This window comes from Alosa alosa, chromosome 7, assembly GCF_017589495.1.
Source record: "Alosa alosa isolate M-15738 ecotype Scorff River chromosome 7, AALO_Geno_1.1, whole genome shotgun sequence".
Classification (NCBI taxonomy): Eukaryota; Metazoa; Chordata; class Actinopteri; order Clupeiformes; family Clupeidae; genus Alosa; species Alosa alosa.
In genome coordinates this window covers 2,265,673-2,293,242 of record NC_063195.1, presented here as the reverse complement: position 1 = coordinate 2,293,242, position 27,570 = coordinate 2,265,673, and the positions used below count along the sequence as shown (strand labels likewise).

Below are 27,570 nucleotides of genomic sequence, written 5' to 3'. Positions count from 1 at the left end.
ATAACTCTGGTATGGGTACCAGCTCATGATAGGAGTGAAATGAGTTAGCAGATAAAAGTGCCAAGCAATCAGCTGGAAATTCTAATATAGATATTGAAGTAAACTACAGCAAAGCAGAAATTAAAAGCAAGGCCAAAAGCAAGGGGAAATGGCAAACATTATGGCCAGACTGGAAGACAGCTCCATAATATTCAGAGTAAAGTGGGAAAGGGCAGAAATATGAACAGAAGCAAGGAGGAGGATGTATTTTCAAGAATAAGGTATGGACACACACGTCTAAATAAAACCTTGCTAATAATGAAGAAGCATGCTGATGGCAACTGTGAATTCTGTGGTAGTCCAGATACTATAGAGCATGTTATTCTACACTGTAATACCAGGAAGAAAGACAAAGATCACAATTGCCAGGAGATTGAGGTTTAACTTAGAAGACAGTCTACAAAGAAACGCAGGTGAAATTTGTCTTAACTATGTAATTGGCTACCTAAGGAATACAGGACTAATTAAAAGAATTTAGTTTGATCTTTTGTTTTGTTTTTTTTTGTTTGTTTGTTTGTTTGCATCGTACTTGGAAAAGTTAGACTCCAGTACCACACTCCAGTCCAGTTGGTGGCGGTAATGCACCATTAAAGTTAGTTGCCAACCGACATTAAAACCGAAAGAAGAAGAAGAAGAGTGACACATCCATGGACACATCACTATAACAATGCGACTTCCTCCGTTACACAGTTACACACATTGTAACATTGTCTTCCACCCGTAACAAAGTTACACACATTGTCTACCTAGGGCTTAAGTTGTTCGTTTTTGTTTTGATTTTTTTTATTGGCATTTTCTTTGTTCATGATTTGATACTTGACGTCTAGCATACAACAAGAAGTGGGGATTTGGCCGCCATATCTATTAGCCTTGGCTACCGGATCAGCAGGTAAGGCGGTACGTGATTGCCACGTATGGTCAGACTCACTATAGTTATAACCAGAGCTATAGAAAATATAGATAGATAGATAATTTTAAAAATGAGAGTTGCGACACTCGAAGTGAAGTCGCCGCCACGCGGTTCACGCGCTTCAACAGTTCCAAAGAGCTCTCTGCGTGTCGTGTTATTTAAATGGGACAGCGAGTGCGTTATTGAACGGGAAACATTAGAACAAACCAAAATAAACGAGTGTTATTACGTGTTATTCCACTGCTTGGTTGAATTTCCCATTGTCCTACGTAATTTAGAACGACCATTAACCGTATGTTATCTGCACACCTATGAAGTAGATCCATTTTTTTGGCCGTATCACACTTGTATATTAATTCGCCAAACTCGTTGTGAAGTTTAAATGAACTGTCACGTTGCATCCGAGCTGTAAAATACAGACGTTCAGAACATTGTAACATATGACGGAGGTGGCTTTTAGCTAGATGGATGACAGCAGGCTAAGTAAAAGCGATGTTTCCAAGCTAAAGTTCATCAGAATCTTGGGATACGCCCGCTTGACAACGGGAGAGATAGAACTATAGATACCATTTAGAACTAGTAACGGCAGTTTGTCCTTTGAGTTGAGAAATTAGTTGATATGTGTCGGAAGAAATTAGTTCTACAAACAAGACAGTTTTAGCGATTAAAACTTTTAAATTGTAACAGGAAATGAACACAATGCAAGTGGCAACAGTGGAATAAGCGGGATAATGGACTCCACGGTGGTCTGTTCACAGAAGTCAATGCACTACGAGGTTAATACACTCCGCTTCGCGTCGGGGGCCGTTTTACAACCTCGACCGTGCATTAACTTCTGTGAACAGACCACCGTGGAGTCCATTATCCCTTACTTAGCATGCTTACATTGTAGTGTCAATTACATATTCCGAGTATATTTGGTCTGCAACATCGATCTAAAATATGTTCTTTCGGTACTTCTAACACTGAACGTTTGTTTCCTTGCTAGACATGAGCTGTTATTGGATTCCTACATTTGCCTGTATCAAGCTACATATACGTTGAGCTCAGCCCAAAATCAGCGCGTCATTCCCTGACCTCTTTGTGTCCGTATATTTTCCCGGAGTTCAAGTCTTCAAAAAGGAAGAATGCATAGCTCTATAAAAGCTAAGGGTGTCACGATTTCGATTTTATATCGAATTTACATCTCAATCTCTAACTTCGAACTTAAAAGTAGAATCGACGATGCAGCCACACCCCATGTCACGTCCAGCATGTAGGTAGGCCTATGCCAAGACGCAGAAACACACACGCACGTGCTGAACTGCAGCGTCAACACTGCTCTAATTTTAGGCTGCAGCCAATTAATATACACATTAACCTACCGAAATCAAAGCCCCTCTTGCTACTTTGAAATCACCGGTGTGGAAGTATTCATTCATTCACGTCAATTAAAACTAACTTAGCCTACTCAACTTAGCAAGTGAAAAGGTGATCTAGTTACAGTCCAAAGTTAATTTAAGGCTTAAAATGCACATTGATAAGTAGCCTAAATATTCCATGAACACTAACCTTGGGTCTCTTCGGAGTGTGCTGAAACAATCAAATGATCATTCTGTGTTGTTTCATTTCACTATGTTCACGTCTCTGTTTTAGCCTAATGTTAGTTCTGTTTACATTACAACCTCGCGGTTGGAACGGTTTCAAAATAAAAAGCGGTATCAAAATAAAAGCCCCCACCCGAAACAGAAAAGGAAAAGGCCAAAAAGAGTAAATAACATAAGGGATGCATTAATAGTAATATTACAAAAAAGATCGAAAATCGAAAATTACATCGAATCGAGGATTTGGAGAATCGTGACACTCCTAATAGAGTGGTGAAGTCCCGCCCCTTCTACTTCCGGTCCATCTTTCAAAAAATTATGAACGGGAGTTAATGGAGAGATAACAATTATTTTTTGGTCCAGTTTGAATTGTGCCACAAATTTCACATATGATGTGTGTGAATTTTAAAAGATAATTTTTCACGTCAAGAAAGTACTGTTGTTCGATAGACTTCAAAAAGTTATGTTGGTTTTGTGCGAATCCACTCAGTGGACTACATCTCTCGTCTCCTCGAACGATGTATGCGTCACCAACGTAATGAAACGATAAGAGCTGTTATGCTAGTTAACGGTTGCATCTTGCTGCCTGCTATGTCACTTAACAGTATGTAATGTACAGTCTATGGACGAATACAACTTACCTGATGTGTTTAATCCTCTGACTCATGGTATTTTCTTCGGCAACGAAAGCCCAATTAAGACCTGTTGCTGGTATGCTTGTACAATCTAGTGTGGCTGTGAATGAGCTAACGCCACTAGCGACTGATGGGTTTGTAGTCGTTGGAATTACGATCTTTCACAATGTTGTAATTCAATAGTTACGAAACAAACTGCAAATGTCTTTACATGAAAAATTGTCTTTAAAATTGACAAACATCATATGGGTAATTCAAGGCGCAAGTCAACCGGGACCAGAAAATAATTTCTTTTTCGCCATAGACTGCCGTTCAAATTTTTTTGAAAGATGGGTCCCATGGAGGCAAACGGAAGGGGCGGGACTTCTCTTTTTTTACCACTCTATAAAAGCGTATCCTCCTTGAACTACTGCCCACGCCCGTCATGTCCCCTCCCGGCACAGTCTGTTTACCAACGACCTTACAGCGGAGCGCTTCTCTGGGAACCTGTTGGTAGCCTATAGCCTTCTAGAATCTGTGTTGTTTACCATCGTTTCTTGGGGGGGGGGGCAAGGGCATCAGACAAGATCAGTAGCCTACAGTAATCTAAGTAAGCTACGCTATAGGCAAAGATCATTAATTACATCCTGTCTGCATAAACATACCACTAACGTTACCTGATCCATGCATTTTATCTCTAGGCTACCGGTATTTTCATAGAATAGTTTAAAAGCCTAACTGTAGTGCGAGTCCCAAAGGGAACATGCAACAACAACAATGAACCTCTTCAGTATCCCTATAATATCAATGTCAACAACCATATGAACCTCTTCAGTATCCCTATAATATATGGTCAACAACCATATGAACCTCTTCAGTATCCCTATAATATATGGTCAACAACCATATGAACCTCTTCAGTATCCCTATAATATATGGTCAACAACCATATGAAAGGTCATGCTAAGAGTGGAGAACATAATATTGGCCCAGTGGTTCTCAAATGGAGGTAGCCTATGTGAGATTTTAATATATATATATATATATATATATATATATATATATATATATATATATATATATATATATATATATATATAATAACTATATTTATATATTTTTGAGAACCTAATATTGGCCTAGCCTATTGAGGATGTGCATGTTTTTTAATATTATGGCAATTTAATTATAAATTCATTAATTGCCTGCTGTTTTTGCCATTAATAATAATAATAATAATAATAATAATAATAATAATAATGATCAGCCTTTATTATCTTCTGAAGTCGTTTTGGATAGCAGGAGACAGAAGATACAGTGGATCCAGATATGAGGCACACATAATTGTATTATAGGCTACATTTCTACATGTACAGTTGGGGACTGATTGACAGTCACTGTTACACAGTAAAGACCTCAGTAAAAAAAAGCCATTTGACCCTTCTGCTCTTGTCCTGCACCCCTTGTTGATACATAAAAGTTCTGAATATTGCCGGCATGATGCAACAGATGTTGACCTTCACACAAGGACACACATTAGATAGACTGTACCATTCACCATACGACATCTACTTCATTTGCTTTGTTTGTTCTCATCACTTTTTTGAAATTGCAGTGTGTCATTTCTTCATATACCCTGGTGAGTGAATGCCATATACCATAGGGGCAGCCGTGGCCTACTGGTTAGCACTTCGGACCTGTTACCGGAGGGTTGCCGGTTCGAACCCCGACCGGTAGGCCACGACTGAAGTGACCTTGAGCAAGGCACCCAACCCCTCACTGCTCCCCGAGCGCCGCTGTTGATGCAGGCAGCTCACTGCGCCGGGATTAGTGTGTGCTTCACCTCACTGTGTGTACACTGTGTGCGTTTCACTAATTCACAGAGATCAAATTTCCCTCAACTTATACTTATACCATATTCAATATGGAAATATTTTCCAGTCGATCTGGCTACAGTGAGACAACAGATTATATTTTTATTTTACACTTCTGCGTCACTCCTATGGCGTCGTGACCATATGTAACCTGCGTTGTGTTGACGCCTGGACTCGAACCCGCGAACAGCAGCACCTCGGATCGGGAGGCGAGCGTGCTGACAGTTGAGCCAATATCCCAGGCTACTGGCTCACATGCCAACAGCACTCTTGAGGCGTCGGGGAGTGAGGTTTACCAACGTTCCACAAAGCACAGCTAAGCTAGCTGGCATCCGTTACACATAGATATTAGAAAAGCTAGATACCGCATTGGGCACGAGTTCTATTAGGTGGCATACGTAAACGCGGCCGTCATATTAGCTGGGGCATTTACTGTCTATGGGGGAGTGACGGCAACACTTGCCGCAATAAGTTAAGGGAGGGAGTTAAGTCATTTTGAGACGGAGTGACCGTCGCAAGAAGTGCGTCATAACAAAGGGATACCAGGCCCTCCTGTAACAGCTGTAGCCTACCTCAGGCTCGGAAAAATAGTTGTGAATGTGCAAAAATCTACAGAAAATCAAAAGGATCCCTTCTTGTATGTGTTTTCTGCAACAGTGGTAGGCTGAAAACATGTTGATAGACTTGATTTTTTTTGCTGTAGTCTAAACCAATATCACACAGTAAGCTAACCCAGCCTACGTAAAACACTTGGGCCTAATTGATGTGATATAATGATGACTTGTTAAGTGTATGTCTAGAATTGTTTATTAAACATCATAGTAATTTATTTAAACAGTCATTACATCAGCTGGTGTTTCCAGGGTCTCTTTTCCAGCTCTTTCCAGCTGACTCTGGTAGATCATGTGGACAGTCAGCCGCAATCGATTATTTAATAAATAAATGTTAAGTATAAGTATATATACTCTTTTGATCCCGTGAGGGGAAATTTGGTCTCTGCATTTATCCCAATCCGTGAATTAGTGAAACACACTCAGCACACAGTGAACACACAGTGAGGTGAAGCACACACTAATCCCGGCGCAGTGAGCTGCCTGCAACAACAGCGGCGCTCGGGGAGCAGTGAGGGGTTAGGTGCCTTGCTCAAGGGCACTTCAGCCGTGGCCTACCGGTCGGGGTTCGAACCGGCAACCCTCCGGTTACAAGTCTGAAGCGCTAACCTGTAGGCTACGGCTTTCCCAGAAATTATTAGGAATAATAATAAAAGGTTCTACCAAATGCGACTATTTTTTCCATAGACCGTCAAAAACAAGTTTTTTCCCCCCCTGTATTATCCATAAACGATAAAGTATATTATGTACCTATTTCCGGTTTGATGTCACTTCCTGGACTCGTCGGTCTTGTATGGTATCGTCTCTAAATTACTTAACTACTGCTGATTTTTTGGAGGTGCACGTCGAGCTACGGTGGAGGGGTCGGAGAGGTGTTCGTGGTGACGCAGAGGGGTCTGCGGGGGTACACCGTCGATTTGATGCTGAAGCATAAAATAGGGATAATGGCCGCCGAGGTGTCCTGTTTTACGGAATTAATGGACAAGGGCGAGAGGCAAAGAACTCCCTGGCGCACAGCGGAGCGCCCAAGTCCATTAATTCCGTACAGGGGCGGAGTGGGGCACTAAAATCCACCGGGAAAATTCTGACTGCACCGCCGTGACATATTGCTAGTGACATATTTTGTCACTAGCAAATAGCCTATATCGGTCCTTTGTCAAATACTGTTGCATTATCAGCCCTGACCAAAACTGAAACTATGCAAAAGTGGAACGTGCTTAATGTTTCATTCTCCCTCCTTTTCGGCACGAATGAAACGGCATGAGAGAGCATGAACCATATTGTTTCTCCCGTTTTGTATTTGCCAAATTTGACAACAGTCTACATAGTCTACATTCAAATCATAGCCTACTTCCAGGCTTTTGACCAGTGGTGCTGAATAACAAAATAATCATGGATGTCTGACGATTTCTCCCCCAGCATATGATTTGAATTTAGACAGCTAAATACGCCGTTTCACCGCCGTGTATGAGTAGGTCTAATAGTGAGAAGTTTTATAATGCCCTGGGCAGCCACATTCCACTGCGACTATGCGCAGCACTTGCCACTCCGACTCATCAATAAAAACTCTGGGCGCACACACCAGTCCCATAGAAAGCACTTGACTTTTTACATCATTAACCTATTTCAGTAGGTTATATAGCCAGAGAATGTCCGTAGACGGGCTCTGATATAGCCCAGTCTAAGGTAAATTCCTTTTCTGACTTCTCTCTCTTTATCGCCATAGCATTTAGAATAAAGAATAACGTTCGCGAACCGTTCTGGTTTTGTTGCCAGCATAAAAACAAGCTTACAATCGGCCTATCTGCAAATTTTACACAACATCCCTTAAACACAAGGGATGAATTGAACGATGACGAAGTCGGACATATAGGCATAGTTCATATTGGAAAGTTATACAATTTGGAACTCTAGCTTTTCCCCACCACAGTCTTTTAATGTCATCTAATCATAGCGTCGCGGTCTGCTTAATACTTAAGCCCAAATCACACCCAAGATTACGCCTTCGAGATGAGCAGCAACTTGATGCAACATTCTAAAACCTTGCAACTGTGACCAGACATGTGAATGCTTTGCGACGGCTTGTAACGACGTGCAACATCTAATTCACACTGCTGTAAGTAACCTCCTTTCTATAACGGTTTCGTGTCATTGCGAATCTTTAAACAGACGATCTGACTGGTTTTAGAAGATTAAATACAACCCGAAACTAAAAAACAGACCAGGCCTCTACTGGAGACCGGCCTTTAACCCAAACCTATAGCCATGCCAGGCGTTTAAAAGAGACAGGCGTCTCTTAGGGACTCAGCGATTATTTGAAGTTTTACGGTATGTAAAACCCATTTAACGCCGGAATTTCCCTTTAAGTGCCTTGGTCAACGGCACTACGGTGAGGGCTGGGAATTAAACCCACAACTACTCATTGTTCCATGATGTTCTATTCTTTTATATGTGTCTATGTCATGTCCCTACAGAAATGGACCTGTCCCCTACAGACCCCGAGTCTCTGGTCCAATTGAAGAGGGTATCAGTGGTGCTGGTGGACTGCTGTAGAACACAGGAACAACGAGGGAGGAACAGAGAGAACAACACAGATGCAGAACAATCCAAGAGCCGTAAGAGATCACACACACACACACACAGACACACACTTAATTAATTTATCTGGAATGACCAATACTGATTACAACAACACAGCATTCCAAATATTAATAAAGAGCCCATTTATGTCTCACACAGCAACACAAACACTGTGCAAGGGCTTACAGCTTTACAGGTATATCAGTGGATAAATACCGTATTTTCCGGACTATAAGTCACACTTTTTTTTTCATAGTTTGGCTGGTCCTGCGACTTGGGTGCAATATATATATTTACAGTGTTTCCCACAGAATTGAATTCTATTTGTGGTGGTAGGTTTGCAGAATTAACTTGATTGTAACAGTTTTTAACACATTAGCGCAGCGTGGTTATGATGCTAACCAGATTTAACCCTTAGAACCAGATTGACGCAAATGTCAAAATATAAGAGTTTTTATAATACGCTTTTTATATTTTAATTCTTTAAAAATCTAAATAAAATCAATGCTAGTACTAATACATGAAATGATGATCTGGATAGCCTAGACTCTGCTGAAAATAACAATATATAATATGTGTGTGTGGCAGTTATAATGACCAGAATAAATCCTTATGAATAAAGGTAGTGAAAATGCCCTAAAAACAGCTTAGAGTTCTAAGGGTTAAGCACAATTTAGTAGAACCTGTAAAAATCATTTTGTGGTGGTCAATGTTGATATTGTGGTGGGTCGCCACAAATAAGTCAATGTATGGGAAACACTGATTTATATTTATTTTTATGATTACTGATTTATATTTTCCTCTTCATGACACATTTTTTGACTGGTGTGACTTATACTCATGTGCGACTTATAGAACGGTTTCACCCTCCCTGATAACCGTTGTCACGGCGAACTCGGAGGACAAGCAACCGCTCTGAACCCTGTGCCTGTTCTGAACTTCCGACTGAATGTAACATTGTTACTGTACGGCAAAATTGTTAATTTTCGTGCTGTATATGGCTGTTCGAACCGCTCAACCCGTGATAAACGGAACTATTACCGTTTGCCTTCAATCCCGGCTGAACGTTATCATCAGGCGAGACGGGAGACGTATAGAAAACGTCGGGAAACATGGTTGAGAAAAATAAGGAGAGAAGATCTCTTAAGAGAGGACTCCACTAAAAGCCTTGACCACTTAAGAGTCTGTAGTGACCATTTTATAACAGGTAATAGGCTAAGAAACACGATGCATGGTATGCTTATTAACGGTAAATAAATATAAACAAAAGACGTCTATGAAATGTTGGATTATTGAATGGGGGTAAAACTCATAGATATCATGTTTTGGTTAGCAAGCACCTCGTATGATGACTTTGCCAGCACTAACTGCTGCTAGAGTTAAGCAATGTTTAGCCTCACTTCTCACTTCTTCTCTATTATCTGTTACCAGCCCAACTTTGACATAATATGAGTAGCATGACTTAAACTAGATCACATTTATGTATGGGAGTAACACAAGCCTAAAGTTTAGAGTAGCACTAGCTAGAAGGCTAACGTTAGCGGATAGCTACTAGCTATTGAGAGATCACATACAAACTAACCCTAGCATTAGACTTCTAGAAAAAGAAACATATTAATGTATAACAAAACAACAGATCGGGCCAGGGGTCCAAATCATCTTTTAGATCCGCTTTGCAGATTTCGTAAGGATCTGTACAGCTAATGAATGACATTTTTTCCATGTACCGTTACTTGGTCTCCGCATTTTTTATACCATTAAAGTACCCGGGCAGCATAGGGCCACTTTTCTTTGCCATGATCATGTAGTACCTAGTCTAACACAATGCGCTGCTGGGGGCTGTCCTCCGAATTCGGAGACTTAGAACACACACACACACCCTCACTCAGTGAATTTATGCTAAATGTTTGTATAGTTTAATTCTAGTTATTGCATAATGGAAAAAATCATAATCAAGATTATTTTGTGTTTTGATGAAAATTGTAATTAAGATTATTGATTACTGATTATTTATTAGCCCTATTAGCCTTTATTTCCACAACCGCAGATCACTAATAGGCTATAATATGGAAATCATGTGAAGTTAAATAACTTAAACAGCAGATGCATTAGCCTACATTGTGATTAGTTTTGGACTCAGAACTTATTATATTTATATTCATGAGTAACTTATGTCCTGATGTTTAAGTGTGTTCTTCTACATATGAGATGACCGTTATGATATTTATATTCATGAGTAACATATGTCCTGATGTTTTAGCCTACATTGTGATTATATTCTGTGGTGTGTGGCATATTCTGGCATTTTGAATAGATAAATCCAGACGTTCTACTTCTGTCGTGTTTGTAGGCTTGCCTACATCTCTGTCGTGTTTGTAGGCCTGTAGCCTTCATCTCTGCCATGTTTGTAGACCTGTAGCCTACATCTCTGCCATGTTTGTAGACCTGTAGCCTTCATCTCTGCCATGTTTGTAGGCCTGTAGCCTTCATCTCTGCCGTGTTTGTAGACCTGTAGCCTTCATCTCTGCCATGTTTGTAGACCAGTAACCTACATCTCTGCCATGTTTGTAGGCTTGCCTACATCTCTGCCATGTTTGTAGACCAGTAGCCTACATCTCTGCCATGTTTGTAGGCTTGCCTACATCTCTGTCATGTTTGTAGACCTGTAGCCAGGCATAAAAAAAAAAAGGTTTGGTTCAATTAAGGTTAGTAAGACCAAAATCACACTGATCATCTTGATGCTTATTAAAAAAGGATAATCAAAGGTAAACAGTGAGGATTACAGAAAATCAAAGTAGGCCTACTTTATTTGTGAAAATGCTTTGACTGAGGTAATTCACAAAGCAGTAAAAAAGACAGTCACCTAAAGAGATGACATCATGTCATATGTTTCAATACATTCATATATTTTGTGATTAATATTAAGTTCGTATCTTTTTAATAATTCATAGTCTGTGGCCTGCATAATTACTAACAGCAAGTAAGTATCTAGTAATTTCATATTGATTTAAACTATTTGACTACACTTCTGTTTAATGTCATTGGTGGTGTACGTCTAATTGACAGCCTGCCCCTTTAAGGACGTGTGAGTAGCCTATTTACATTTCTGAGTGGATTGGAAGGCTTGCATCTCACTGTGTTCGGCTACGAGTGTAAATCACTTTTTGCATAGTGCATTACGATATGTGGATGCATTTGGGAATGTCTTCTATGTCATTAGTTAAAAACAACTCGAATGAAATCATTCTTGCATCATAGAAGAGGTAAATGTCTTCCAATTTTATTAATTTCTATGATTTTGGTAGCACTACTCAAACTAAGCCCACAAGCTAGCAAACATGACATAAGCTAAAAGGACATATCCAGGTAAACGTTTTCCAATGGGTTGCATAGCCTACTCAAATATCAGTACACTACTTACTTACTTTCATAGCCTAGGTAGGTTAGCAACACCAGGTTGAGAGATGCATATAAGCAGATTATTAACGTTAGCCTTCTATTTATTGTCATCAAAACTGCAGAGGAACGAACACGTTAGGGCAGTCTTTGGTGTCATACAGAAGGTGCAGAAGTAAGTGTGCCATCTGGTTCAATATTCTGCGCGAGGGACTGTTGTGGTAGGTGAAATTTGTCACGGTGAAACTACGATGATTGGTCAAATTTGCGAAAAAGTTGCGGTGTTTGGACAAAATTGCGAGTGCATTGGTAAGTGACGAAAACAATCGTCTTCGTGAACAGCTGTGCATAGGCTACTTTGTAAAAGAGAGAATACGCTCATCCCTATACATAATGCAATGGGTAATTCATGTAATTATAGTTTGGATTTTTATTTGTGGATTTTTAATGTAGCCTAGACTATTTATGGCCACCGCTAGCGAAGCGCTCATATAGGGACCTTATATCAGGTACTGGTTATGATGGCCGCCGCTAGCGAAGCGCTCATATAGGGACCTTATATCAGGTACTGGTTATTATGGCCGCCGCTAGCGTAGCGCTCATATAGGGACCTTATATCAGGTACTGGTTATTATGGCCGCCGCTAGCGTAGCGCTCATATAGGGACCTTATATCAGGTACTGGTTATGATGGCCGCCGCTAGCGAAGCGCTCATATAGGGACCTTATATCAGGTACTGGTTATGATGGCGCCGCTAGCTTAAGCGCCATATAGGGACCTTATATCAGGTACTGGTTATTATGGCGCCCGCCAAGCGTAAGCTCATATAGGGACCTTATATCAGGTACTGGTTATGATGGCCGCCGCTAGCGAAGCGCTCATATAGGGACCTTATATCAGGTACTGGTTATGATGGCCGCCGCTAGCGAAGCGCTCATATAGGGATTGTCAAAGGTTTTTTGTTTTTTTTTCCCCCCCTTTCATCTACTTCCTGAATTTTTGGTCAACGATACCCGGGACACCGAACCACCGGGGCACATGAAATTTGGTGGGTATGTAGCCCCACTAGACTTTTACGGAAAAATTTAGTTTCGTCCCCCCCCCCCGTGCTGGGCCCCCCGAACCGCAAAGAAAGCAGTTTTTCCTAAATAACCACCTGAACCGTGGCACTGAGGATGACGAATCTTTTATGGTATGTTGGTCTCAAGGGCCCACATCAATCTGGCCCATAATCACTCATTTGTGATTTGCACCCCCCGGTAAAAAATGAAAATGCAATATTATTCTGCTTTAATCGCCCCCCATCTTCAGTTAAGATGTTCAGAACTGCACCAAATTGTATGTGTATGATTGACCTGGCATTCTCTGGGGGTATGCCAAGTTTCGTAGAATTTCATCCATTAGGGGGTCTAAAAAAAAATAGGTTTTGTGTACATTTAGTGACTGTACACTCATTGGCCTGTAGATGACAGTGCACACATATGCACACACACACAGGCACCCACATACTATCGGTATTAGAACGGCCGATACATAATTACAAATTTAGTAGCATTAAAAGAAAGCCAAAATAAATATTAATCATCATCATCATGGCTGCATTTCCAGTATTGGTGATAAGTAGTCGTTTGTCCACTAGATGGCGCATCGTCGCAGTGAGACGTAATTTTGTTGGAAGTTAAAAGTGGGTTGGAAAAACAATGGACGCTTCCTACAAGGACTAGTTTACCGCAGAGAACGTCTAATAAGGATAGGATGATGTTCACATGAAATGTAATTCCCATTTCTTCTTGAAGCCAAAATAAATCTGAGGATGTTTATCGGACATGCTTGGTTTTTACTGCAGGTACGTTAATCTTATAATATCAATAAGGACCTAGGTAATGTTACCGTTAGCGTTGGTTGAGTGATGGATGTAATTTGATTGATTGCATTTGTAGAAAACTATAAATGCGGTTATACCAAGCAAGCAAAAATTGATAGCAGCACTGTAATTGTATCTTTCGACTGTCATTTGTTGCACGTGCTACAAAAATCATTCTGTGCAATGGAAGATTTACCAACATTACACCGGTCTGATACAGTTTTGCCTATACATGCGGAGACTGAGGCCTGTTTATTTTGTTTTAAGTGCGTGCAGGGTGTGAGAGGGGAATCGATGTGCTTTGATTCCAGCTTGGTAGTTGTAGACTGTGAAATTAAAAAGCATGTGTGTGTGAAGTATCCAAACAATGACACCTTAATTTCATTATGGCTGCTTTAGCAACACACCTTAAGCTACTGTGTAGTGGGTCCCATTTAGAAGTGGCTACTTCATTCAAGGCTTTCCTTGACTCATGGAGCTGCGTGAATTTTATTACAACTTTTCGCCACGGTATGGCAGTTTAAGTCCGCTTGATACTATAAGGCGTAAGCCATTGGTTTCCAAAGGAAATTTTATTTGTGTCGCCAGCATAGCTCTAGGTCTCTCTGATAATGCTCTAAACTGGTTTCAAACCTACATTACTGGCAGAGATTTTTATATCAGTCTAGGTGATCATGTATCTGAAAAACATGACTTGCCTTTTGGTGTGGCCCAGGGGAGCTGCCTTGGTCCCCTGCTATTTTCTCTATATATGCTTCCATTGGGAAACGTCATAAGTCAGCATAATGTAAACTTCCACAGCTACGCAGATGATACCCAATTGTATCTTTCTGTGGAGCCAACTAACCCAGATGGCCTTTGCTCCCTCACTGCATGCCTAACCTCCATTAATCAGTGGATGAGCAAAAACTTTTGAAACTAAATGATGACAAAACAGAGGTACTTCTGGTTGGACCAAAACTAAAGCGAGATATTATTCTTAGTAATCTGGGGAACTTGGCACACCAGGTCAAACCAAAAGTAACAAGCCTCGGTGTCATCTTAGATGCAGAGTTAAGTTTTAAGCCCCATATCAGTAAAGTTACTCAGACAGCCTATTTCCACTTGAGAAACATTGCCAAAGTCTTGGCCCTTTTAACTCAACAAGATGCAGAAAAAAACTAATTCACGCCTTTATCACTAGCAGGTTAGACTACTGCAATGCACTTTTCACTGGTCTTCCCAAAAACATCTAAAGAAATTGGCACTCATACAGAACTCTCTTGCTAGACTTTTAACTAAGACTAAGAAGAGAGAACACATCACCCCTGTGTTGGCTGAACTGCACTGGCTCCCTATTTCCTATAGAATTGATTTTAAGGTTATGTTAATTACTTACAAAGCTCTGAATGGCATAGCACCTTCATATATCTCTGAGCTTTTAATATCTTATCAACCACAAAGGAAACTTAGATCATCCAATTCTAATCTTTTTAATCGTACTTCCAAAGTGCTCCACAAACAAAGTGGAGAAGCTGCGTTTATCCATTATGCCCCAAAACTATGGAACACCCTGTCTCTGTACATCAAGCAGGCGAAGTTCAGTAAATATTTTAAAAAGATCTGAAAACATACCTGTACAGGAAAGCTTTTAGTTAACTCATCTTATCCTGTAGACTACATTTTCAGATTATTCTACATCTGCTACTATTGGAGGGCTTAGCCAGCCAGAAGCAGATGGGCTCCCCTATTAAGTCAGGTTCTGCTCAAGGTTTCTTCCTGGAATATGGGAGTTTTTCCTTGCCACAGTTGCCATATGGCGTGCTTGTGGGGGTAAGAGGGTTAAGGCTGCCAGTCTTATGGCGCCATTTTCTATATTTTTGATATGTTGCTGAGTATAACATAAACAGCAAAGAAAAAGTGATTGATAATGACTGACTGACTATTATTGTGTTACATGCTTCAAATGTAAAGCACTTTGAGCTGCATTCTGTGTATGAAAGGTGCTATACAAATAAAGCTTTATTATTATTATTATTATTATTATTATTATTATTTACTATTGACAATTTATGTTGTAAATAGGCCTACCTTATAAGCCTACCTGTAGCTTAGGGAAGCTAACAGCTTTCTATTAGGATCTAGTTTGTTAGTTACAGTTTTGTCATAACTCCCTGATGCATTTTTGCATTTAGAATAGCCAGAGCGTGGATATCTCAATCGGAAAATTAAACAATATCGGGTGCCTATGGACTAGGCTGGGTGAACCCAGCCTGATCTGCCCGCTATTTATTTTTTGATTTCTTAAAAGATTGAGCTTGGTCTGGTGAAAGCCAGACTAGCCATGGACCTCAGTTACACAATGCAAGGGAACATGAATCAGCCTATATTTGCACGAACAAAAACGGACAACAGCTCTTCAACTTTGGCCCGTTAAAATGTGTATGAACAGTCTAGCGATGCATTTCATCAAGGCCCATTTGGACATGTCAGTTATTTGCACCACTGGTTAGATGTAAAACTGCATTTAGTTTCAGACTACTGTTACTTAATTTGTGCATTGACAATAAAGTATTACATGAAATCTTATGTAGAAGAAGAAACATTCACAAAAAATCCATCCATCCAAAAATTACCTTTGTTTTTGATAGCTGTTGAAAACGGCATGGAACTGACAGAGATGTTTTTGTTTATAAATAAATAAATAAATAACATTATGCTGATGCATTTTGCTTTTCCCAAATACAATGTAGCCTACAGGTGTAAGTGACCTTTCAATAATCCAGTTGCAATGGATGAACTGTGATGAACTGCCCTACTTGTGATTGTTTAGAGATTTTAAAGGTTTTATAACAATGCTACATCTTCTTTGGCTATTCTACAATCTATTCACCTTTTCAGCACCAGTAGGCTACTTTCTGTGCAGCCGCTTTTTACACACTCAGGCATGCCAAACAAGCATACACAAAAGTTTCAAGAGTGGGGGATGGAGTAAAATATGGAGACAAATTGAAGTGTGATTTTATTTTCACAGAACTGATGTACAGGACTGAGCGACGGTCATATTTTGTACCGCTATGCGGTACATCTAGTTAGTGTTTTTTCTTCCCCAAGCTCATAAAATAAATTTGGGTCGTAAATTGACAGGGTTGGTTGGAAACCGGAACCCAAGATTTTTTTTTTTTTTATGCCCCATGTTTGTAGGCCTGTAGCCTACATCTCTGCCATGTTTGTAGACCTGTAGCCTACATCTCTGCCATGTTTGTAGACCTGTAGCCTACATCTCTGCCATGTTTGTAGACCTGTAGCCTACATCTCTGCCATGTTTGTAGACCTGTAGCCTACATCTCTGCCATGTTTGTAGGCCTGTAGCCTACATCTCTGCCATGTTTGTAGACCTGTAGCCTACATCTCTGCCATGTTTGTAGACCTGTAGCCTACATCTCTGCCATGTTTGTAGACCTGTAGCCTACATCTCTGCCATGTTTGTAGACCTGTAGCCTACATCTCTGCCATGTTTGTAGACCTGTAGCCTACATCTCTGCTTGTATCTGCACTAGTTGGCCCTCCATCGCAGCATATTAGCAGCTTTTCTCTTTCTCCTCTCCTACATCTTTTGTAGCCCATCCCCTTAACCACTCCACTACCTAACTATTCTAGAATACATTAATTGTTCCATCATGATCTATTCTTATGTGTCTGTCTACAGCGATGGACCTGTCCCCTACAGACCCTGAGTCTCTGGTCCAGTTGAAGAAGGTATCAGTGGTGCTGGTGGACTGCTGCAGAACACAGGAACAACGAGGAAGGAACAGAGAGAACAACACAGATGCAGAACAATCCAAGAGCCGTAAGAGATCACACACACACACACACAAAAACACACTTAATTAATTTATCTGGAATGACCAATACTGATTACAACAACACAGCATTCCAAATATTAAAAAATGTATGTTTATTCATACCCCTGGCAAATAAAGGAATATGCCACCCCTAGGTCAAATTGGGTCACTCCCCGCAGTCCCTAGAGTTGGATGAGTGAGCCAAAGCGTTTTATAGCCGACCCAGCCATTGTCCTAATCTAGAAACGGCCCGGTTATCTTTAGCTTAGCGTAGTCGCTGTAATCCAGCGATATCAGCTAGCATGTCGTTGCAAAAGTGAATGAAATAACTCCAGATTTTTTACAATTATTTCTCGTAACCTGTACATTCACATCGAGTACAAATATCAATGCAAATTAACACGAAGGGATTTACTAGACCAATTTAGATTTGGAACTATTTTCGGCATAGCACCGCAAAGCACCGCTGCCAGCTAGCAAAGACATCACGCAGCATCTGTAAACCCTCAACCTCCGGCAATACACCAGCGTGACTACCAAGTTCTCTGCTACTAGGCTGACACTGACAGGTGGGCTTTCTCTAAGAGAATATGGAAGATTACACGATAGACGAAGATGATGACTTCGACTACCAAGATCCAAGACCGTACCTTTTCGAACCTGAGTTCACTGAAGAGGTAGCCTGACGAGCCAGACCCACATTAAAATGTAGGGTCTGGGCACTCACCGTTCGCAGTGCTCAGTCCGAGGGGCGGGATAATCAGTTGTCTTTCAAATTCCCTCTCAAGTCAGGCTAGGGTTCCCGCGGATCCTTAAATAGTCTTTAAATACAACTGAATTTTCGAAAGAGAGGTATTAAATGTGCATATGGTACTGCCAGTGAGTGCAAGAGAGCGAGTGATGTCTCAATCCAGTTTCGTGTATTTAAAACGCAATTTTATAAGTCAATAGGCTATTAGGCTACGGGAGGAAGTGTAGTGGTTGCAGAGTGAAGATGTTTTTCACGGGTGTGGTTAAAGGTGTGAATATAGGTAATAATACAGTAGCCTATGTAGCCTACAAAATAATATGCCTGACGTTTTCGTGGTGTAGCTGAGGCCAGAGAGATGTACAGGTAGCCTACGTGGAATGAGGAAGCCTACGGTAGAATGAGCAGGCAGCTTGGCATCTAAATGAATGAGCAGCTTGGCATCTAAAATCGTTGCTCGGACGCAGCATCGTACGCGAAGACTGCTGGTCAAATTATGTGCAGTGCTTCGCAATCAGGAGGAAATACTGTATGTTAAGTTGATCTGTTTGCATCTTTCCAGCGTGTGTTGCTGGCCTAGCCTAGGGAAGAAAATATCTGTCTAAGTTATAATAGCCTACCTGTAATATCTGCCAGCAGTTTGCTTGCCAGCGTTTCCCAGTAGGCTAGGCCTACTTCGCAAAACCGCATATTTTTGGAATGTCGGCGACTGGCTACATAAAAAATAAAAACGTGCGTTCATAATAAGTGCGTGCTTGAGATGAAACCAGCAGTTTTCAGCAGGATCATGCAAGGAGGACCTGTCTCTTAATTAATTTAAAACAAGTCAATGGTTTTACAATGTTTCAGTCAAGCTTTGGTTGGTTTAGATACAGCTGGTATGCAAAATGTAAAGTAGTGGATTAACTTTAATTTGCTGTGCTGCATATTGGACAATAGATGCACATAGTAAATTATATAAAGTAGGCTTATTAAAATATGTAAATAGCTTAGTCTGACTTTGAAAAAAATATTGAAGGAATCCAGTCCAGTGCACATGTCTTTGGCAAGTAGCCTAGGCTACTACAGACACAGGTGAAGAACAGTCAGCCTCAGCAGTAAGCAAAACCAAATATGTACAGCCAGCTTCAAAAGCAAGCAGCCCAGACCCTAAAATTGGGCATTTATAGCTTTGAAGGTAATTCACACTCAATTATTTTTCTTTCGCCAAAATGTATGTGGTAACTTTTGTAGACATCCAAAATGGGGTGCGGGTTAAAATTAGTAGGAAAAAATAACTATTGCATAAACAGTCATATATATCTTTTTGCCCTGGTATAGTCTTAAGTTTCATTTAGATGTCTTGAAAAGGTCACTTGGAAAATGTGAAGATACCCTGAGAAAGACCGTTGGTTAGCTAGCTCATTTAAAATATCCTAAACTTTTTTTGACCCTGCCTCTTAAAAAAATCGGAATCGAGAATCGGTAGGAATCGAAATAAGAAATCGGAATTGGAATCGGAATCGTTCAAATTCAAACGATACCCAACCCTATATACCGCTGCGTCGACGTTACTTCCGTGATTTGGGAAAAGCCCGTAAAAGTCCTGGCAGGAAGCGATTACATCAACGTTTTTTGGTATATCCCAACGTTTTTTGGTATTTCCGAAGTGTTTACAACTTAGTGTTACCTAATAATTGTTGCAAACTGGTACTACGAACGAAATATTAGTGCATTCCTGAATCTACATCCTTATGCATGCTTCCTGCCAGGACTTTTACGGGCTTTTCCCAAATCACGGAAGTAACGTTGACGCAGCGGTATAGTAGCAGATAGTAGCATCCATCAGGCAAGTCTTATTTAAATAAACTCCTGGTGTATTTACAAACTTTTCAATGCCTCGTTTTATGAGTAAAGAACATACTGTAGAAGTTTCGTACCTTGACACCCCGCTTCAGTCATTTTAGAGCGAAGCTCAAAAACATGAGTAGAAGGCAGATAATTCAAGATAAGATATAGACAATGCTTATGTGACCGGTCATGTTAGACATTGTTTTAGCAGTACATAGATGGCTATGGCAAAAATACCCTGAATATTTGAAGCTTGGATTCACTTGTGTTGAGGGCAATAAGGGACAGAAACCCCAGTGTGTGGTGTGCAGTGACTTGCTGGCACACAGGAGCATGAAACATGACATGTAGTCCATCGAAACTAAAATGCCACATGGAAACATCATCAGCATGTTTCAACCGTTGCTAAGTATAACAGACCGCTGTCAAGGAAAATGAGTTTTGTGCATAGACTGTATAAAGGTTTTTTGGGGCTGCTTATTCACGTTGTTAATATCACTCCCCAAGTAGTCCGGTCACTTCTTGCAATGGAACTTCATTTAAAAGTGAAAGCAGACGGTTGATAAACTGTGTTCTAAAGAATTTTTTATTCAAGTTCAGTGTATGTTGCAAACTATTTGTTTCTCAGCAAAAGCCACGATGAAACCTTACAAATAAATGTAAAGAGTCATATCAAGTTTATTTTTGTGTTTTGTCAAATAGCCGTGTAATAAGGAGGATAAAGAGGTTTTGGTTGCTAAAACCAACCAAATCTCGTTGCCACCTGTAACAGTTTGGTAGCCAAGGGCCATTAATGTCTTGTGCTGCTTTGTTTTATAGCCTTATTGACGCCAGACCCTTCTCAATTGATGTTGATGATGTTACACAATGTTGTCCAGCGTGCTTCTTTGTCTGAACCTAAATTGTATCTTCCTCATTATTCTTTCTTTCAGAGGTGACAGCATCTCAGGTGTTCACTTGCTCCCTGTGTCCATGTTCTTACACGGCTCAGCTCTACCTCCACAAGCACATCAAGAGGAGCCACACGGACGAGTATGTGCTCCAGCTGAGGTCTGGAGAGATCAGACCAGAGACTCTGGCACCTTCTAGTTTTACTCTTGGAGGTAGTACCAAAACCCACCAGCGCATTTACACAGAAGAGAAGCCGTACCCCTGTAGTGAGTGTGATAAGAGCTTCAGCCAATTAAGCAGTCTCAAAACCCACCAGCGCATTCACACAGGAGAGAAGCCGTACCCCTGTAGTGAGTGTGACAAGAGCTTCAGCCAATTAGGCAATCTCAAAACCCACCTGCGCATTCACGCAGGAGAGAAACCATACTGCTGCACTTTGTGTGGTAAGACTTTCACTCTGAGTAGTGCTCTCAAAATACACCAGCGCATTCATACAGGAGAGAAACCGTACCCCTGTAGTGAGTGTGACAAGAGCTTCAGCCAATTAGGCAATCTCCAAATACACCAGCGTATTCATGCAGGAGAGAAACCATATCGCTGTAGTAAGTGTGGTAAGACTTTCAGACATTTATTCTATATGCAAGCCCATCAGCGCATTCACACTGGAGAGAAACCATACTGCTGCACTCAGTGTGGTAAGACTTTCAGTCATCGTAGTGCTCTCATAAAACACCAGCACATTCACACAGGAGAGAAACCGTACCCCTGTAGTGAGTGTGACAAGAGCTTCAGCCGATTAGGACATCTCCAAACCCACCAGCGCACTCACACAGGAGAGAAACCGTACCCCTGTCGTGAGTGTGACAAGAGCTTCAGCCAATTAAGCAATCTCAAAACCCACCTGCGCATTCACGCAGGAGAGAGGAGAGGAGGGAAGCCGTACCCCTGTAGTGAGTGTGACAAGAGCTTCAGCCTGTTGTCCTATCTCCAAAAACACAGGCGCACTCACACAGGAGAGAAACCGTACTGCTGCACTCTGTGTGGTAAGACTTTCACTAAGAGTAGTACCCTCAGACTTCACCTGCGCATTCACACAGGAGAGAAGCCGTTCCCCTGTAGTGAGTGTGACAAGAGCTTCAGACAATTAGTCCATCTCCAAACACACCAGCGTTTTCACACAGGAGAGAAGCCGTACCACTGTAGTGAGTGTGGCAAGAAATTTACCGTTATGTCACACTTAAAACTACACCAGCGCACTCACACAGGAGAGAAGCCGTACCACTGTCGTGAGTGTGGCAAGAGCTTCACTGTTGAGTCAGCCTTAAAATTACATCTGCGCATTCACACAGGAGTGAAGCCATACCACTGCACTCAGTGTGGCAAGAGCTTCAATAAACAGGATCATCTCAAAAATCACCAGCGCACTCACACAGGAGAGAGGCCATACCACTGCACTCAGTGTGGCAAGAGCTTCACTCAGAGTGGTGATCTCAAAAAACACCAGCTCACTCACACAGGAGAGAAGCCATACCACTGCACTCAGTGTGGGAAGAGCTTCAATCGAGAGGGAAATCTCAAAAAACACCAGCGCACTCACACAGGAGAGAGGCCATACCACTGCACTCAGTGTGGCAAGAGCTTCACTCAGAGTGGTGATCTCAAACATCACCAGTTCACTCACACAGGAGAGAGGCCATACCACTGCACTCAGTGTGGCAAGAGCTTCACTAATAGTGGTGATCTCAAAAAACACCAGCGCACTCACACAGGAGAGAAGCCATACCACTGCACTCAGTGTGGTAAGAGCTTCACTCGGAGTGGTTCTCTCAAAAAACACCAGTTCACTCACACAGGAGAGAAGCCATACCACTGCACTCAGTGTGGCAAGAGCTTCACTCAGAGTGGTTCTCTCAAAAAACACCAGTTCACTCACACATGAGAGAGGCCATACCACTGCACTCAGTGTGGCAAGAGCTTCAATAAACAGGATCATCTCAAACTTCACCAGTGCACTCACACATGAGAGAGGCCAAACCAGTGCACTGAATGTGGCAAGGGCTGACTGAGAATGTCCGATTGTAGGAGTTCAGAGAGAGGCTACGAGCTATGAGGAAGAAATGCAGTTGGCTGAATATGTGATCAAATGTTTTTTTTTCAACTGGCGGTCCGCAAACTATCCCAAGTCGTCCGCGGTAATATATAATATAGAGGAGTTGTTTTGCAATAATGAATCAACTTCTATGTAAATCCAAACAGTTGCGCAACACCACCAAGGATGGAAATGAAATATTTCATCCATCTGCCACTGTGGCTGGTGGACTCCAAAATCTACCAGCCACTCAACGTTTTCACCAGCCACTAGAGATACGGTATGAAAATGTGATATGATTATAGTAACCTAAATGATTGTGGTTATCGTCATTATTGCGATACGATATGACTGCCCTCCATGCACAGTAGCAACAAAACTAAAGGTCAACAGAACAGCATTCATATGCCATAGTGTCATGAAAGGGCTGTGGCTCCTTCAAGACAATCATTTGGCGTGAGTTCTGGAGCTATGCAACTTGATAGCCTCCACCATCTGCTTTTAATATGTACAGAGAACTAGGTTATATTTAACATTTATTTTCTATTTGGCCTGTTATGAAACCATGCATGAATTAAACCTGACCTGTTGTGTCTGATTTGTTAGAAAACTGTTGATCCAAATGATGAGCTTTTGGTTGACCCCTAGCTCTGCCAATTTATCCACCAATAGGTGGTTATTATTATTATTATTTTAATACCTATGTAACGCTTAGGGAATTATGTACGCAAGGAACTGTATGACCGAAACAGTGTGAAATGTGCAAAGTGCCTTAACTGTTTTAAATGATGACATTGTGAGATAACGAGTCAATGCAATAAATGTTTGTAACCTGTTAAATTGCAACTGATCTCTCCTGATGACTGTAAAAGTGTACGTTGTTATGTAACATGTCAAAGTGATATGATTGTTGTCGAATGTAAACTGTTTGTGTAACTGCTGAAACTGTCTGTAAACCACCAGTACCAAATGTAACCCGGAGAAGTAATGTGCGTCTTTTTCAAAGTTGTTGGTTAGATCCGATTTCTGGAACATTCTGAAAGCTAGTTACCATGGGAAGTGTGAAAACTAGCTATTGTGGGAATTAGGGGGTGGACTTGCCTCAGGAATGTGTGGGGGATAGCCTATATGTTATAAATAGGGGTTGAACTAAAGAACGGGCCTATTTGCTTTAAGATGTCGACCAAACTCCACCACACAACCTGTTGCAGATACCGCACCTTCTGTTCCGACTGTGACAATCAGCCGACCTTTTGTACTATTTTCATTTTATTTACATTGCAACTTTGTAACCCGCAAGTAGATATTGTGCCACATTTTGTTAACACCTCTAAAGTGCTGAAAAGTAAAGAATTCATTTAACTCTCCAAGCAGTATTTTGTCTCTTTTTGGGTCTTTTACAGTTTCCAAACAGGAGGGTCAGATAACCGATCTCTTCTATGGTTCTTCATCTGTCTTTTCTAAGACGTGGGTTAGTTGGACGTTATACTGCGGAACTGTAATGAAATCTCCATTCTTTAAAAACCTAAACAAGAAGTAGTGTTGTCGTGATACCTAAATTATGACTTCGATACAATACCTGACATACATATCTCGATGCTTGATACTGAAACGATACCATGGCGAAATCCTAAAATATCTGGAAAAGAAAGGACGCAGACCTCCTTCAAGTGTATTGAGTCATTTGTTAAATTTGGTGCACTTTTGTAGTGTGCAGGTCAATTCTGGGTTCTAAACTTCCTACATAATTATTATTTTTTATAGTCCGTAAAAATAGTAGTTTGTGTGTGATTAAGTCCTTAATTGTTTGTTATAGTTCATTTACATAGTGCAATTCTTTCACATAAACATTCAGGTATTTTTGGGCGTTTAAGGGCGTTTTTGGGAGGTAACCAGGTAGCAGCTCCATCACAATCCGTAGAGCGGCGCTTCCGCAACATGAATCCCTACAGTGACTCTTTTGAATCAAATGTACAATGAATCACTTCCAGGTCAAATAAAGTTATATATACCTTTGGAAACTGTGTTTTGTCCTCTTTGATCTTCTTCACACGTTGTCACAGTCCACGCTCTTTTAAGACCACATTTCACCGGTAAGTACAATGACACCCGAGTGGCAATTAAAAATGGTGGTGGGATCTTGCGCTGACTCCAGAGTGGCATTTAAAAATGGCCGTGGGCAGGGATCTCGCGTTGACTCCGAGTGGCATTTAAAAATGGTGGTGGGCAGGGATCTCGTGTTGACTCTTGAGTGGCATTTAAAAATGGGCAGGGATCTCGCATGGACTCTTGCGTGGCATTTAAAAATGGTGGTGGGATTTCGCACTGACTCTGAGTGGCATTTAAAAATTCTGTGGGCAGGGAAGTGGCATTTAAAAATGGCGGTGGGTGGGCAGGGATCTCGTGCTGACTCCGGTGAAGGAGGGAAGAGAGTCACCGAATGAAATGAATGAAATTGAAATGAATATCCAATCATATGCAAGGATTTTTGAAAAGGCCCAGGCTTCTGAAACAACTCTCCAATGGAGCGATCCCAGATGGATGAGTGGAGCGGAACTTCATCGGGCGAGTCAGGTTAAGGAAGAGAGTCAGCGAATTGTTTGTTGATTATTAAAATCAAATATATCGGCGCAATGTATGATTTCCAGCCGTCTTATTTGCTATTGTGGAACTATTTTTTCAGACACCTCACAACCGCGTATAAACTTCCGCTCAATTGTGAGCCTGAAGCATAGACGATGGCGCAGTAATATCAACGTGCAATGAGTCTTCCAACAAAAATCAATGGGATTTTACAAAATGCCAAATAAAAGTCGACAGAAACTGTATTTCACGCTACTTGTTTTGGAACATCAACGAACACCACTAACCACTCGATGAGTTGCACAGTTTTCAAAACGAACGTTAAGGGTTGTTTAGGACATGTTTGAGTAGCTTACTACAGTATGCCCATTGTCAGCCACCCTGAGAAGTCAAAGGCAATTCAAAACGAGTCAGAAAAGTCGAGACCGGACCAATCGTCAAAATTTCGGTGTCCACCACTCTAGTTCATCCAAAACAAACCAGAAAAGGGCCTTAAAGTGCTAAAAACCGGAATTTTCCTTTAAGACCTAAGTTCGCTAGCTGTGTGCCTGTCGACCAGCTCTGTTCTAGAATCTTTGCTGCCAACCCTGGTCGAGAGATGTAACGCAGGACGTCCCCTGATTGGCCAGTCAGTAGGCGATGCAATGTTTGATTGGCTCTGCAGAAACTGTCAAGCAGTGCCAGAATGTGTTGATTGGCACTTCAGAAACGACGACAAAACACTGCCAAAATTTGTGTCTGTAAAAAAGTTTTGTAGCTTCGTAGATCCAGTTTGCACACGAAAGATAGATGTCACACTTCTCCCGTGCCTGTAGCTATAAAGCTGTTCCACACACATTCAAACTAAAAATATTTCTGCAGGTACGCATTTTTTTTGCACACAGACAAATTAATTATACAGTTACAAAACGGTTCTACACTTGTGAAAATCATATTCTCGAAGACAAAACTCTATTACACATGAGAATATCTTTTCACGGGCACACAATCTTTTTGCCGTTGTTCTGACTCCATAGACATGGTCCCTGGATGCCTTATGTTGGCTGCCTACCTGAGTGTCACTGCTTGGATGGGGAAAAACACACCTTTGCCATTTGACTATAGTTATGACATGACATTACATTTGGCTGACGCATTTTTAACCAAAGCGACTAACAACATGGTTAACAGTTTAAGCTTTTTAAAGCAATTCTCTCAACAATTATAGGACAATTTAAAAAAGCTCTAGTACAATTAGTGCATCAGTGAGTGCTGTTTTTTAAACAATCAAGAGTGAGTTAGTCAGGTGGTAAGTGCTAGGATCAGCAAGACTAGTTATCACTACTAACTAGTTACTAACCCCTAATCCAAAAGAAGTGAGAGAGCAGTTATGTTAGGATGGAATTAATAACTATAGTGATATGTCAATGAAATATAATTTGTGTTACAAACTAGTACAGTAATGAAGTCAAATAGCATAGACCAGTGTTTCTCAAAGTTTGGTCCGGGGACCACTGGGGGTCCACAAGCCGACGTGGTAAAATATAATATAGAGTTGTTTGCAATATTGAACTTTGTATGTAAATCCAAACAGTTCTGCAACACTACCTATGTAATACGCCAGTTTAAATCATATGAATCCTCTGACACAATAAGCAAGGTGCAAAGACAATAAGCAAGGTGGTTCAGTGAGTAGGTCTATCGTGTAATATACTGTTGAAGTAGGTCTACTGTTTTTTTTTTAGCTAGGTGGTCCGTGATTTTTTTAAATTGGTTTTAAGTACTCCTTGGTCTGAAAAAGGTTGAGAAACATATAGACCACCATCTACAGCTCTACATTTCTGCCTTGACATTAAAGAATTATAACGTCTCTCCCTACAAGCTTTAAACCTACAAGCTTTAAACTTGGCTTGACTCATTCCATTGATAGGGGTACTGATTGATAGAGGTTTTGGAATAGGCTACTATGTTACGTTTCCAAGCTGATACTATAGTCACTTTAAAAACTGGTTCTCTTTAGGTAAAGATTGTTTTTTTTTTTTTTATGTTCTAGTTCTGTTGTCTGTTACACTGTAGCCTACAATACATGCTCACTCTGATACTTCAGCAGATATCCCATATAGGCCTAGGCCTACTCATTGCTATGTATATGGTC

General features: G+C 41.0%; 1 protein-coding gene across 1 annotated transcript; it reads left to right on the top strand.

Annotated features, from left to right (window-relative positions):
• The first annotated feature begins 699 nt into the window (after nucleotides 1-699).
• Nucleotides 700-24,527, top strand: LOC125297274 (oocyte zinc finger protein XlCOF6-like). Its single transcript, XM_048247541.1, has 4 exons — nucleotides 700-928; nucleotides 8,106-8,246; nucleotides 17,160-17,300; nucleotides 20,806-24,527. Exons 2-4 carry the CDS (start codon nucleotides 8,108-8,110, stop codon nucleotides 22,701-22,703), a joined length of 2,178 nt encoding a protein of 725 aa, XP_048103498.1. The 5' UTR covers nucleotides 700-928; nucleotides 8,106-8,107; the 3' UTR covers nucleotides 22,704-24,527.
• The last annotated feature ends 3,043 nt before the right edge of the window (nucleotides 24,528-27,570 follow it).

Bases quoted from the DNA above. Each gene is read 5' to 3' on its own strand.
- LOC125297274 (XM_048247541.1), top strand. From the start codon at position 8,108: ATGGACCTGTCCCCTACAGACCCCGAGTCTCTGGTCCAATTGAAGAGG. The intron at 8,247-17,159 runs GTAAGAGATCAC...GTCTGTCTACAG, and splicing joins TGCAGAACAATCCAAGAGCC to CGATGGACCTGTCCCCTACA. The intron at 17,301-20,805 runs GTAAGAGATCAC...TCTTTCTTTCAG, and splicing joins TGCAGAACAATCCAAGAGCC to AGGTGACAGCATCTCAGGTG.